This window comes from Pan paniscus, chromosome 16 (genome assembly GCF_029289425.2).
Source record: "Pan paniscus chromosome 16, NHGRI_mPanPan1-v2.0_pri, whole genome shotgun sequence".
In the NCBI taxonomy this organism is placed as follows: domain Eukaryota; kingdom Metazoa; phylum Chordata; class Mammalia; order Primates; family Hominidae; genus Pan; species Pan paniscus.
In genome coordinates this window covers 63432831-63446248 of record NC_073265.2, presented here as the reverse complement: position 1 = coordinate 63446248, position 13418 = coordinate 63432831, and the positions used below count along the sequence as shown (strand labels likewise).

Below are 13418 nucleotides of genomic sequence, written 5' to 3'. Positions count from 1 at the left end.
GCTGCCCTATCACTTGGCCTAAACCACAGCTCAGATCTGGTCTTTCTCCCGCACAAACCCTGCACAAACCCCTCTGGTGTTCCCCACTGCCTCCTGAAATGAACATCCACCTCTGCTCTTCCTGGTGCCCTCGACTCCCTCCACTTTCTCCCATCCCCAGGCCCTCTCCCAGCCTGACAGTCCACCACCTGGGATCCACTTCAGCACCAGACCAATGCACTGCAGGGAGAGAAGCACCGCAGATGGGCCAAGAGCCTTTGGTTGTCAACTTCTGGCTCCAACCTCAGCTCATCTTCTACTGCCAGCGGAACCTCTCCCTTCTTCTTAGCCAGTGTATCGTGGTCCCTCCTCCTGGAACACCCTCCCCAAAGCCCAGGATTGCTATCCCTAAGTCTTACCCACCTGGCAGGCAGTCGGCGGAGTTAGCATTTAACAAATGTCTGATGGATGAATGGATGGATAAAAGGGTAAATGAAGGAATGAATGGGAAGATTCACCTCAAATAAACCCTCTTCCAAGAAGCCGTTCCTAGGCACCAAAATCTGACATGTACACTCCCTCACCAGAACTCTCCTGCCAGGCATGCCCTACAGGACCATGGATGACACCCTCACTATACCCAACTGTCTTCAAGCCAGGCGACACCCTGAGCTTAGGTGCTGTCACTTTTGGATTCTGTGCACTATTATACACTAAGGTTTCCAGGAAATGTTGTTGACATTAAATGGCATCAAGCATACCTTGGGCCTGTTTCTCCACCTGTCAAATGGGCTACTACTTGCTCTACTAGCTTCTATCTGTGCTGGCGTGAGGCCTACTAGACATGCTGTCTGGTCACAGAACATGGTCATAGGGGAGAAGCCTCCTATATTTCGGATAAGGACTAGACTCTCTCACCTGGGTCCTGGGTTGGGGTTGAGCCCCTCCTGGTCAGGGTGGATGCTAGATGGGCTTGAGGGTGGGCACACAGAGGAGGCTTCTGTCCCCTGGTCACTCGGGGCCTCCCACAAAATCTGGTGAGAATGAGGTTGGGAACTGAAGGGTCTCAGGGGACACTAACCCACAGGGCAAAAGAAACCCCACTCGGTTGGCTCCCTGCTGTGTGTGGCCTTTGCCCCATTTTCTGTCTGCCCGTTGTAACTGGGACTCCCATGTCCATCCTCAGACTGCACGTTCCTCAGACTGAACATGGCAGCCTTGGGAGCTCTGCTGCTCTGCTCAGCTCAGCTCAGGACAGGGGGTAGCCTGGCTTATCAGGGAGGCTGGGTCTTGTGCCTGCTGAGCCCAGAACCTGAACTGGGACCAGGGAAGCACCCACCTGCAGTATGGGGAGCTGGGGCTCTGGGCATGGTGACATCAGTTCTGGCTGGCCAGCCCCGGGAGGGCTGTCTGAGACTGGAGGCTGAGGGCCCCGGTGGACGTGGAAGGCCACACTGTAGGCCAGGCTCCCACAGTGTCGGGCTGTGGGGTCCGTGCTAGCCCGGAGCAGAGCCAGGTTGCCACAGTAGCGGTACAGGTCCTCGTGATCCTGAGCCTTTGGGTTCATGCGGGGTTGGTCCGGCCTCGGGTAGATGGGGAAGATGGCCTCACCCACCCGCTGGGCTGCCCGTCCCAAGGGTTCATCCAGCCTCAGTGCCTCCACATGCAGCTGAGCATCATGCTGCCCGTCATTCTTGCAGAAACCTGGATGAGGGAACACGGGGCTTAGAGATGGTCTCAGGTTTCTCTGCATCTGCCAGGTGACTAGGAGGACAGGCAGGGCCCTGGGGAAACCTGGGCTGCCCAGACTTTGAGTCAAAGCCAAGCAGTCTTGGCTAAGATTTCCCTGGTAGGCGACTCCCTCCTAGGCCCCACCCATGGCTCCCTCCTTTTGCTGATGCCCAATCCAAGCCCACCGGGCAGGGGTGAGGAAGGGAGGGCTTAGCTTGTGGGATGATCCTAGGTCCTGCCACCACCATAGACTCCTAGACTGGGGAAGAGTTCAGCCTGCCCCTGATTTATAGCCATTTAAAGTCTGGGACTTGGTTTCCCTGTTCCCTCACATGCCTACTCCTCCAGGCAGCCTGCCAGGGTGGCCTTAGTCTAGGCATGGATTTCCTTCTCATTCCAGCTCACTTTACTTTTCTCTGCTTGGAGTTCCTTTCTCTCCACCTGCTCTGGAAGTTCCAGAAGGCAGGGCCCAGGTCCCCTCATTTCTGTCCACCCCAACATACCCACAATCTAGTGGGGCTCAGGGACAGGCACACAGGGCTGAGTATAATATTACTCGGTGTAATGTCCACTGCTCAGGACTGGCCCCCAAACCCCCTGTGTGCTCAGCACTTTTACATTTAGAAAGCCATCTCTCATCTGCCCTTCTATTTCCTTCTCACCTGACCTTGCGTGACAGGCACCAGTGTCCCCATGCCACACTGAAGGAGGCACGGGTTACAAAGGCCCAGAATTTGCCCAAGGTCACACTGGCAGAGCTTTGGGATGCAGTCTGGAGCTCTGACCCCGCCCTCCCAGTTCTCCTGAGGCTCTCTGGGGTCCCAGAAAGGGACTCAGGCAGGAGTTCCAGGGTCTTTCTCTCCCCCAAACCCCACCCCTACTTCATACCTTTGGGCAAAGTAAAGATAAACTTGCTCCTGGTGAGGGTGAGGCTCTGGCCAGGCTCCTGCTGCTCAATGACATCAGTGATAGCAGAGCAGGCAGGGAAGGGGTCCCCATCATTCACTTGCAACTGCACCCCAGCCCCAGAGCCCACCTGCAGGGGGTTCTCTGCTGACAGTCTCAGGGCGTATCTACCCGCCTCATTAAACCCCACGCTCAAAACTTCGAACTCCAGATCCAGCGTCTTCTCCTCGGCCCTCAGCCTCTGGCTCAGCAGGGGTGCAGAGACCCAGGGTTCAGGCCCCCTGAATGCCATGGCCACTGAGAGACCAACTGCCAGGCTGAGCACTGCACCCTCTCACCCACAGCCCAGCCTGGACCCAGTCTGAAAGCCTGCAGGCTGGGTGCTCAGGGACACTCCCCACCCACCTCTGTTTGTTTGAGGAGAAACCAGGTAACAAGGCAGGAAGCTGGGCCTGACCCGGGGAAGTTTTGTTCCATCCATCCCTTCCTTTCAGCGTTTGTTCCTTCAACAAATATTTCTTGAACACCTACTGTGTGCCAGATACTATTTAAGGCATTTGGAATCCAGCAGTGAGCCAAACAATAACTCCAGCCCTCTGAAGCTTATCTTCTAGTGGGGGAGGTGGGTAGAGACAGACAAAAATAAACACTAAATATGGAAAATAAGTAAATTATAATGTATGCTAGAAGATGTTAAGTTCTATGGAAAAAATTAGAGCACGGACAAGGATGAAGATTCTGGTGTGGGGAGCTCATGGCTATGTGGTATCCAGAACTTCCCATTCTGGGAGAGCCTGTTCATATGCCTATTCTTTCTCAAGAGTTCTTGACTTGGGGTGTAGGGGAGTCTCAAGGGAAGGGAGACAGTGTCTATTCTCAGGGAGCAAGCCCTTAGTTTACCTTTTTTTTTTTTTGAGATGGAGTCTTACTTTGTCACCCAGGCTGGAGTGCAGTGGCAGGATCTTGGCTCACTGCAACCTCTGCCTCCCGGGTTCAAGCCATTCTCCTGCATCAGCCTCCCAAGTAGCTGGGACTACAGGCATGCGCCACCATGCCCAGCTAGTTTCTGTATGTTTAGTGGAGGCAGGGTTTCACCATGTTGGGCAGGCTGGTCTCGAACTCCTGACCTCAAGTGATCCACCTGCCTTGGCCTCCCAAAGGGTTAGGATTACAGGCGTGAGCCACCGCACCCAGCCTAGTTTACCTTCTTAATCAAGACTCACAATGTGAGTTACAGCTTCACTTTGCAGACAGCCCAGAGCCTCTTACACCAAAGAGTTATCAAGCTGGAATCCACTCTCCCTGACTCTGGGTCTTGGTGTTACCCAATGGGAGATGGGAGATTCAGGACTCCCCCTCAGTAAGAACTATCTCTACCATCACCACCACCACCATCACCATCATCACTACTGTCACCACCACCATCACCAGCATCACCACCATCATCACCACCACCACCACCATCATCACCACCATCACCATCATCACCACCATCATCACCACCACCACCACAGTCACCACCACTATCACCATCACCACCACCATCATCACCACCACCTCTATCACCACCACCACCACCATCATCACCACCACCACCACAGTCACCACCACCACCACCATCATCACCACCACCACCACCACAGTCACCACCACCATCACCATCATCACCACCACCTCTATCACCACCACCACCACCATCATCACCACCACCACCACAGCCACCATCATCACCACCACCTCCATCACCACCATCACCACAGCCACCACCACCATCACCATCATCACCACCATCACTGTCATCACCATTATCACCACCTCCATCACCACCATCACCATCATCACCACCACCTCTATCACCACCACCACCACCATCATCACCACCACCACCACCACAGTCACCACCACCATCACCATCATCACCACCACCATCACTGTCATCACCATTATCACCACCACCACCATCACGATCACCACCACCACTACTGTCACCACCACCACCAGCACCACCACCGTCACCATCATGACCACCACCTCTATCACCACCACCACAACAGTCACCACCACCATCACCATCATCACCACCATCACCATCATCACCACCACCTTCACTGTCATCACCATTATAACCACCACCACCATCACGATCACCACCACTACTGTCATCACCACCACCACCACCAGCACAGTCATCACCACCATCATCACTATCATCACCACCACCTCTATCACCACCACCACCACCATCACCACCACCACCAGCACAGTCATCACCACCATCATCACCACCACCTCTATCACCACCACCACCACCATCATCACCACCACCACCACATTCACCATCATCACCACCACCTCCATCACCACCATCACCACAGCCACCACCACCATCACCATCATCACCATCACTGTCATCACCATTATCACCATCACCACCATCACGATCACCTCCACCACTACTGTCACTACCACCACCAGCACAGTCATCACCACCATCATCACCACCATCACCATCACCACCACTACTGTCACCACCACCATCACTATAACCACCATCATCACAGTCACCACCACCACCATCGCCAGCAGCAGCAGCATCACCAACATCACCATCATTACCTACATCACCATCATTATTACCCCCATCACCATCATCATTACCCAATATCATCATCATCAGCCTCAACTCTTTGTTGAGCAGCCACTGGATACCAGGCACTCTACATGGCTCTGTGAGTAGATATAATTATTCCCCCTTTTACAAATGAAGAATCCAAGGCTGAGAGAATGTCAGGAAATTCATCCAAGATCACATGGCTAGTGAGTAGCTGTTGAGATCTGAACCTCAGAATTCTATCTACACTTACCCCTATTAAACATATCCTGGGACTGGCTCAAAGATTTAAATGTATTATATTAGAGAACAGGGAATTCTGTACCCTAAAACTGTAGTACAGTTCTGAGTCTAAAGAGAACATTTATAGACAGCATTGATTTCATTCAAAAAAAAGCTCACTTGAAGTTACATTGACTGAAATGCATCATTTTCATTAAGTAAAAGATACCAAGTCTAAAAGTGGTATTGGCCAGGTGTGGTGGCTCACATCTGTAATCCCAGCACTTTGGGAGGCCGAGGTGGATGGATCACCTGAGGTCAGGAGTTCAAGACCAGCCTGACCAACATGGTGAAACCCCGTCTCTACTAAATACAAAAAGTTAGCCGGGCGTGGTGGCACATGCCTGTAATCCCAGCTACTTGGGAGGCTGAGGCAGAAGAATCACTTGAACCCGGGAGGCAGAGGTTGCAGTGAGCCAAGACTGCACCACTGCACTCCAGCCTGGCAACAAGAGCGAAACTCCATCTCGGAAAAAAAAAAAAAAAAAGTGGTATTGGCCAGCCCAGCTACAGGTCCCAATGTATACAGCAGGCTTCCTCTGCAATGATTAAAATCCAGTTTCTTCAGATCCCCCAGGGAGAAGCTGAGGCAAAGAGTTCTAGTTGCCTGACTTGTAAGTGAAATTCAGGAGATCCCTTCTGTTTGGGTGTCAGTGTGCCCATCTGTATGATTGGGGTAGTGGGGCAGATAAGTCATCTCTCAGCTCTGATAGTCTGAAATTCTATAATTCATGTCGGGAAAGACCACAGTATGGCCATTTTGGGGAGAGGGTAGGTGGCAGAGACTACCTGGAAACCTTTGCCTCAGCGGCTGGGCATGGCCAACCAGTGTGGGTCTGGAGGCGGTGGTGTGCCTCTGCCAGGTCTGAGGTCTTGGAGCTTAGTGACTCAGTAATAGCAGCTCTCTTCCCTTGCATATTTGAAGTGACCCGCAGAAATGTTACAAGATAGGAGTCCAGTTGCTTCTGCCCTACGGCCAACCTTTGTGCATGTATCCTGGCCCCATCCCCTGCAAGCAGGGCCCACGCTCAGAATCACGCCGGTTTATCCCGAGTCCCTTCAATACTTCCCTCATACCCCTTGTTCTCCCTTCTTTCCCTCCCTCCAACTTTTTTTCTTTCTTTCTTTCTTTCTTTCTTTTTTTGTTGAGATCGAGTTTTGCTCCTGTTGCCCAGGCTGGAGTGCAGTGGCGAGATCTCGGCTCACTGCAACCTCTGCCTCCCGGGTTCAAGCGATTCTCCTGCCTCAGCCTTCTTCAGTAGCTGGGATTACAGGCATGCGCCACCACGCCCGGCTAACCTCCCTCCAACTTTCTACACAGAATCTGAGGTGGCTCTGTTGGCCTTAGCAAGGTTTTAGGATCCTCCACCACCTAATGTCCACGCCCATTCCTATTTCTTGCCTCCCCTCCCCCATTATCTCCGGGGAAGGTACTTTTTTTTGGTGTGTGTGTACGGTTACTTTTTAAAAAAAATTGTAGTCAAATACACATAACATAAAATGTACCATCCTAACCACTTTGAAATGTGCAGCTCAGTGGTGTTAAATAAATTTACATTGTTGTGCAACCAATCTCCAGAACTCTTTTCATCTTGCAAAACTGAAACTCTACACCCATTAAACAACAACTTCTTCCACCTCCCCCCAGCTCCTGGCAACCACCATTCTACTTTCCGTCTCTGCGAATTTGAATACTCAGTGCTTCATAGAATTGGAATCTTACAGTATTTGTCTTTTCACAAATGGCTTATTTCACTTAACATAATGTCCTGGGGAAGGTTCCCTTTTGCTCCAGGCCAGGTCTGCCCTTTCTCACCTCCCTACCCTTGCTGGTGTGATTTCCACTACCCAAACTGCCCAGCTCCACCCGACGGCAGCCCTACTCATCCTGCAGACTGGCTAAAAGCCTCCTCCCCTGTGACCCGGGTTAGTGACTCCCTCCTCCATCCCATTTTGCATTTTCCTCTCCTGTCTCAAATGATGACTTGCCCACACAAGTCATCATTCATTGCCCTGAATGTTGTTTCAGGAATCACGTTTGTGTGCCCACGCTGGGCGAGGGATAGGTGCCTGGGAAATGGTTAAAGCATTATGGATGAATAAATGAATGAATGCATGAATGAATGAAGTGATGAAGGAATTCAACCCAGCTTCTACTTATGCAGAAAGGAATAAGAGTTCTTTTGGCTATTTCATTTGGATTCCATCTGTGACAAGCAAAGACCATCTGGGCTTTTGAGTCAAATTTAGACTCAGAGATGCAACCTGGTGCCTCAGTGGGCAAGCAGGTGGTGAGGAGGGAGGGTACCAGTGTTGGAGGGTAGTAAGCAGGACAGGAGGCAGAAACCCTGATGCTCAGGCATCTCTGGGTCTGGCCTCAGTTCTATGTAGAAATCTGGAAACGTCAGTGAATTTCAGCAAGTCAGGGCTGGATGGCACGCCCATTTTACAGAGGAAGAAACTGAGCCCAGGGCCGCAGGGCAGCACCAGATCCCTCCTCCCTTCCCAGGGTTCTCTCTACTCCTGGCTGCCTCCCTGACTCAGCCTCCCACGGTTTTCAAAAAGTTTAAACTCCAGGTGAGACTGTCTCTGGGGGGCAGGGCCTGGTTCACCCAGAGGGGGTCAAGAAGGGGTAAGGGATGTGGGCTGGGGTGAGTGGAGGGAGGCAGGAAGGGAGCAGCCTTGGAAGGCAAACTTCCAAGCCACCTTCCAAAGTCCCAGCGTGAAAGACCTTAATGGGGCCCTCCAGTCTTCTTTCTTCCCCCAAAGAATGGCCACTCAGAGGCCGCTGGCTTTGTTTGGAAGAGCCAGGGCCTATAATTAGCCCACCCCAGAGGGCCCCCTTCCTGCTTCCCACAATGGCTCCTTTCAACCTCCCCCGCTGACACACCCCCATGGCCCCTGAGGGCTCTGAGACCCCTATCTTCAACGATCCACCTCCAACTCCCTCCCCACCCCCACTTTACTTCCTTCCTCTAGGCAGAGCTGAATCCTGGCAAGCAGGGAGCCCATGAGTTCTCTGGAGCCAAGGATCTGGGGCTGGGACTCATCTCCTTCCACAGGCGCAGAATCCGAGGTGCAGAGAGAGCACGTGGCTAGTGAAGGGATAGACCTCTGATCTCCTGACTCCTGGGCCACTGCGATTATGCGATCATGCGATCATCACTGCTCCACCCTGGGCCTTCAGCACCCAGCCCCCTGCAGCAGCCTCCCTTCCCCCGCAGGGGTACGTCACCCCAGGCCCACCTCCCACTCCCTTCCCTTCAAGTCCACAGTGCCAGAGGCCCACAGGGCGACAGGATCACAGGCTCAGACCAGCAAAGGGAAGGATGGCAGCCAGTCTCCCTCCGTCGCACAAATGGGAAAACTGGAACCCCGAACACGGAGGGGCCTGCAGCGGCCAGGGGAAAGCTTCCCCACCGCCCTCTGAAGGTTGGCTAGAAATCACCAACAAGAGGCAGGTGAATAGGAGGAAAGGTGTACACCTTATTAACATGTACACAGGAGCCTTCAGAACGAGGACCCAGAGATACAGGGAAAATTGTCCCATTTTATGCTGAGTTTCAAGGACACATGGACAGCTGTGTAGCGATATGACTGGACAAAAAGGGCAATGATCGAATGTGAATAGACCGAGTGGGGACACCCAGCAAGGCCTGTCTGTCTGGATTTCTTCCTGGCCCCTCTGAGCATGCATTTCTTCCTTCTGGGTGTGGGTATGGGGCAGGACTTTCTGCAATGGATGTCTACCTACAATCAAACAAGGTAGGCCTGAGAATTTTTTTTGTTTTTTTTTTTTTAGAAACAGAGTCTCACTCTCTCGCCCAGACTGGTGTGCAGTAGAGCATTCTCGGCTCACTGTAACCTCCATCTTCCAGGTTGAAGCGATTCTCCTGCCTCAGCCTCCCAAGTAGCTGGGATTACAAGTGTGCACCACTACCGCCTGGCTAATTTTTGTATTTTTAATAGAGACGGGGTTTCATCATGTCGGCCATGCTGGTCTTGAACTCCTGACCTCAAATCATACACCCGACTCGGCCTCCCAAAGTACTGGGATTATAGGTGTGAGCCACCATGCCCCACCTAGGCCTGAGAATTTATTTGTGGCCAGTTTTTACACAGAAATTGGGGAAAGTTAGAGTTTGTAGGCTTTATGGCTAGCTTTGGGGAAAAGGGGTTTTGATTTCTATAACACGCCTTGAGGAGGAGGGATTCTCTTTTCTACGTCCGTCCTTGGGGGACGGACACAGGAGGGCAGGAGAAGGCTAGAAGGCTAGAATAGAAGGTCACTTTTGCTTCTGAGGCTTTCATTTTGGGGTGTTATTTTCTGAGTTCCAACAGGCTGCATTTGTGGTCACTCAGCTAGTAAGTAGTAAAGACAAAATTAGAAGCCTCGTCTCTTCCTTCCACCGAGGGGCCTGGCTACTTTGAAGCTTTCTGCCATGAGTAGTAACTGTGATCCTGTCTGCCACGCCAGTGCCATCGGATGGCACTCCTTTCCTCTCTTGGCCTCCTGCTCCGGGCTCCAGCACCAAGCACTGTCAGGAAAGTCTTGGGTCATCCCTCAAGTCCTTTTGCTCTGACCTCCAGCTGAGCAGGAGCTGGAGGAGGGGAGCTAGGGCAACATCAGTGATCCCTGGGCTTGCCCTGACAGCTCCACTCTGCCAGACTTGCCTCGAAGGGGCTAAAGTTCCTGGTCTGGCGGGAGGGAGAGGGTAGCCTTACTGCTCAGCAGCACTGACCTTTGCCTTCATGTGCCCAGTTGCTTGGCTGCTCCACCAGGCTCTGAAGGCACAAACCCCTGAGACGGTGTCCAAGCCCAGGGCCCTGTAGACTCTGTGGATCCCGAGACCAGCGCCACTCATCCTGCAGCACTGGGGACAGACAGAGCAGGTAAGGCGGGAAAGAGGGCAGGAGATGGCAGGGGCAGCACCGAGTCAGCACAAGACAAGGCCCAAGATCAGAGATTTAGGCATGGCCCGGGCTAGCTTAGAAAAGGTACTGCCTAAAACCTTTAAGAGGAGAGACACAAACTTCACAGCCAGACTGGGGAGTGGGGAGCAAAACAAAGAGCAGGAGAGAGAAACAAAAAGGAAACAACAGAGAGAGTGATAGAGAGAAAACACAGACAGAGAAAGAAGGAGGAGGAGAGACAGAAGGAAAGTAGAGAGAGACAGAAGGAAAGGAGGGAGACTGAGTCAGATACAGAGAGGGTGAAACAGAGAGTGGCATACCAGGGACAGGCAGAGAGACTGATGGACAGGGGCAGAAAGGCAGACAGGAGGACAACAAGATAGAAAGAGAGAAAGGGGCCGAGCACCGTGGCTCATACCTGTAATCCCAGCACTTTGGGAGGCCGAGGTGGGCAGATCACCTGAGGTTAGGAGTTCGAGACCAGCCTGACCAACATGGAGAAACCTCATCTCTACTAAAAATACAAAAAAATTCAGCCGGGCATGGTGGTGCATGCCTGTAATCCGAGCTACTCGGGAGGCTGAAGCAGGAGAATCGCTTGAACCCAGGAGGCGGAGGTTGCAGTGGACCGAGATAGCACCATTGCACTCCAGCCTGGGCAACAAGAGCCAAACTCCATCTCAAAAAAAAAAAAAAAAGCCAGGGGCAGATATTGACAGACAGACCCAGCAGTAGGCAGGGGTTCTGCTGTGTTATCAGACAGAGTATTGAGAGGTGTGTCCCAATCCTGCAATTTGGCTTAATCAACACTTGGGGCCTTCCCTCAATCCCAGAAGGAGTCTCCCAGCCATAGAATGAAATGGAGTCCAAGCTCTAGGAAGGAATGTTCTTGGGGGGAAAAGCAGTGAGGTGTGTGTGTGTGTGCGTGCGTGCGTGTGTGTGTGAGTAGTGGTGGGGGGGATTCTCTGGCAAAACTTCCCCTAGGTCAGTCACTGACCCTGGCACATCATGTGGCCTCTCTGGGCTTAAGTTTCTTTTGGATGTGTTGGAGTCTGGGGTACAGCAGGAGTCTCCTTCAGCCTTATAATCTGGCCTTAGCTAAGGCTCTGTCTTTGCCAGTAACTTACTGCTCTATTCTACTTAACTCATGACTTCTATCTCATAGTCCAAGATGGCTGCCTGAGATCCAGCTATCACAACTGTTTTTAACCCAGCTAGGAGGAGGAGGGGGTAAAGAGAACACCTCTCTTTTTAAGAACACAACCTGGGAATTGTGCTCAACACTCTTTTTCCAAGTCACTGGCCAATACCTAGTCTAAGGGCTACATCTAGCTTCAAGGGAGACTGGGAAGTGTGCAATATTGGGCTGGGGACGGAATCAATTTCACACAGCTCAGTGATGCCTTCACAGCTCCTTACTCACAGCAGGCTTATTTAAAAAGAATTACACATGCAGTATGAGTTTTAAAATATGCATTTCAAACAAGTGAAAAATCCTCCTTCATTCTCCAAAATTCACCCCTCCCCCAAGTGTGACCACTGTGAACAGTTTGCTGTGTGTCTGCCAGATTCACTTTTTATGTATACACACATACATACACATATGTCTACCTAGTTAAAGAAGCATAAAATGAGATCACGATTTATGTATTGTTCAGCAACTTGCTTTCTTGGTTACTGTTACTTGGCAATATGTCTTGGAGGTTCTGCCACGTCAGTCCACAGAGAATTACCTCATTCTTTTTATCAGCAAAATAGTACTTCAGCGTGTCAACTTATCAGCATTGATGGATGGATATTGGGGTTGTTGCCAATTATTTTTGCCATTACAAACGGCCTTGGGAATTTTGTCTCCATATATATGCACGCAGGCATTCCTTGGGAATGGATTCCTAAAAGTGTGCCAAAGGTTAATTTTCTCTTTATGTGGGTTTAACCCTTTGGAACTAAAAATCCTCTTCTCCACGGACAAGATGGTGATCAGATCCAAGGTGGCTGGCTGCTTCCCTTTCTCGGCTTGAGCTGCTCTCTCTCTCCCTCTCTCCCTGCCTCTCCTGGGCAGGCCTGGCTCTGGCATTGTCCTTCTCTCTTCCAGGGTCTTTTACTATCATTGGAAGCCAATCTCACATACAAAAGCCTGTGGTCCCACCTTTTTATAGATGGCACTCCCTTTCTCCTTCAAGGAAGAGACTGCCTCTCCAGGGCCCTTCTCCTGAGAATTTAGGGCCCCGCTTCTTGGCCCGGCCTTTATCTACTCTCTCCCTGCCCTGCTTGCCACAGCACCTAGGTGGAGCACCCTCTGAGCACCATTTCCTTCCCCAGTCTTGTCTGCATCCCTGCAGGATACCCCCTCTAGGAAGGGGAGGGAGGGGTAGGGAGAGCCTGTGCTCAGGTGAGGGGGGATGCAGCCGACTGTCCTGCAGCGTTGGAGGTTGCAGGCATGTACTTGGGGTGAAGAGCAGGACTCCAGAACCCCAGCCTGTCTGTGAGAAGTGAGAAATAGAAGAGAAAGCTCCGAGGGGGCCTTTTTCCCTTCCCCCGGGAATAGATCATACCTGGAATTCCAGCCCTGAAGCCCTGTGATGACTCCCCTTAGCTGTGGTCAGGGCCCTCAGCCCAGCTGGGCAGCAGCAGGATGCAGATCCGGTTATTAAAAGCAGAGCTGGTGGTTCCCCTCTGGCAATTCATCAGGCAGTGGCCCCCTGGGAGTGATGGATGGGGACAAATGGAGGTAAGTAGGGGGTTCCTCAGCTTCTCTAAGGCCACATCTGGGGAAACTCAGCCATCAAAGCCCTGTGCAGGCTTCTCCACTGAGGTGACTCTGAGGGCCAAGGAGATCAAGTTTCGAGCAAATGGTTTGGGGGTGTGGAGAGGCTCTACCGCTGGAGACAAGCCGCCCTGTGTGTTGTGTGGGGCCCCAGCCCCTGCTCTGTGCCTGAGCTGGAGATGGGGGTGGGGTGGGTTCCTCTGATCCCGGAATCAAGGGCGGGAGGTC

The 13418-nt window shown here is 52.1% G+C and overlaps 1 protein-coding gene across 1 annotated transcript in view; it reads left to right on the top strand.

Moving 5' to 3' along the window:
* The first annotated feature begins 12807 nt into the window (after positions 1–12807).
* The window catches only part of STRA6 (signaling receptor and transporter of retinol STRA6), a 30265-nt gene continuing 29654 nt past the window's right edge, over positions 12808–13418 (top strand). The window contains exon 1 of the mRNA XM_003811116.5: positions 12808–13154. Coding sequence (XP_003811164.1) covers positions 13059–13154 — 96 coding nt within the window. The 5' untranslated portion in view covers positions 12808–13058. The remainder of the gene's footprint in view (positions 13155–13418) is intronic.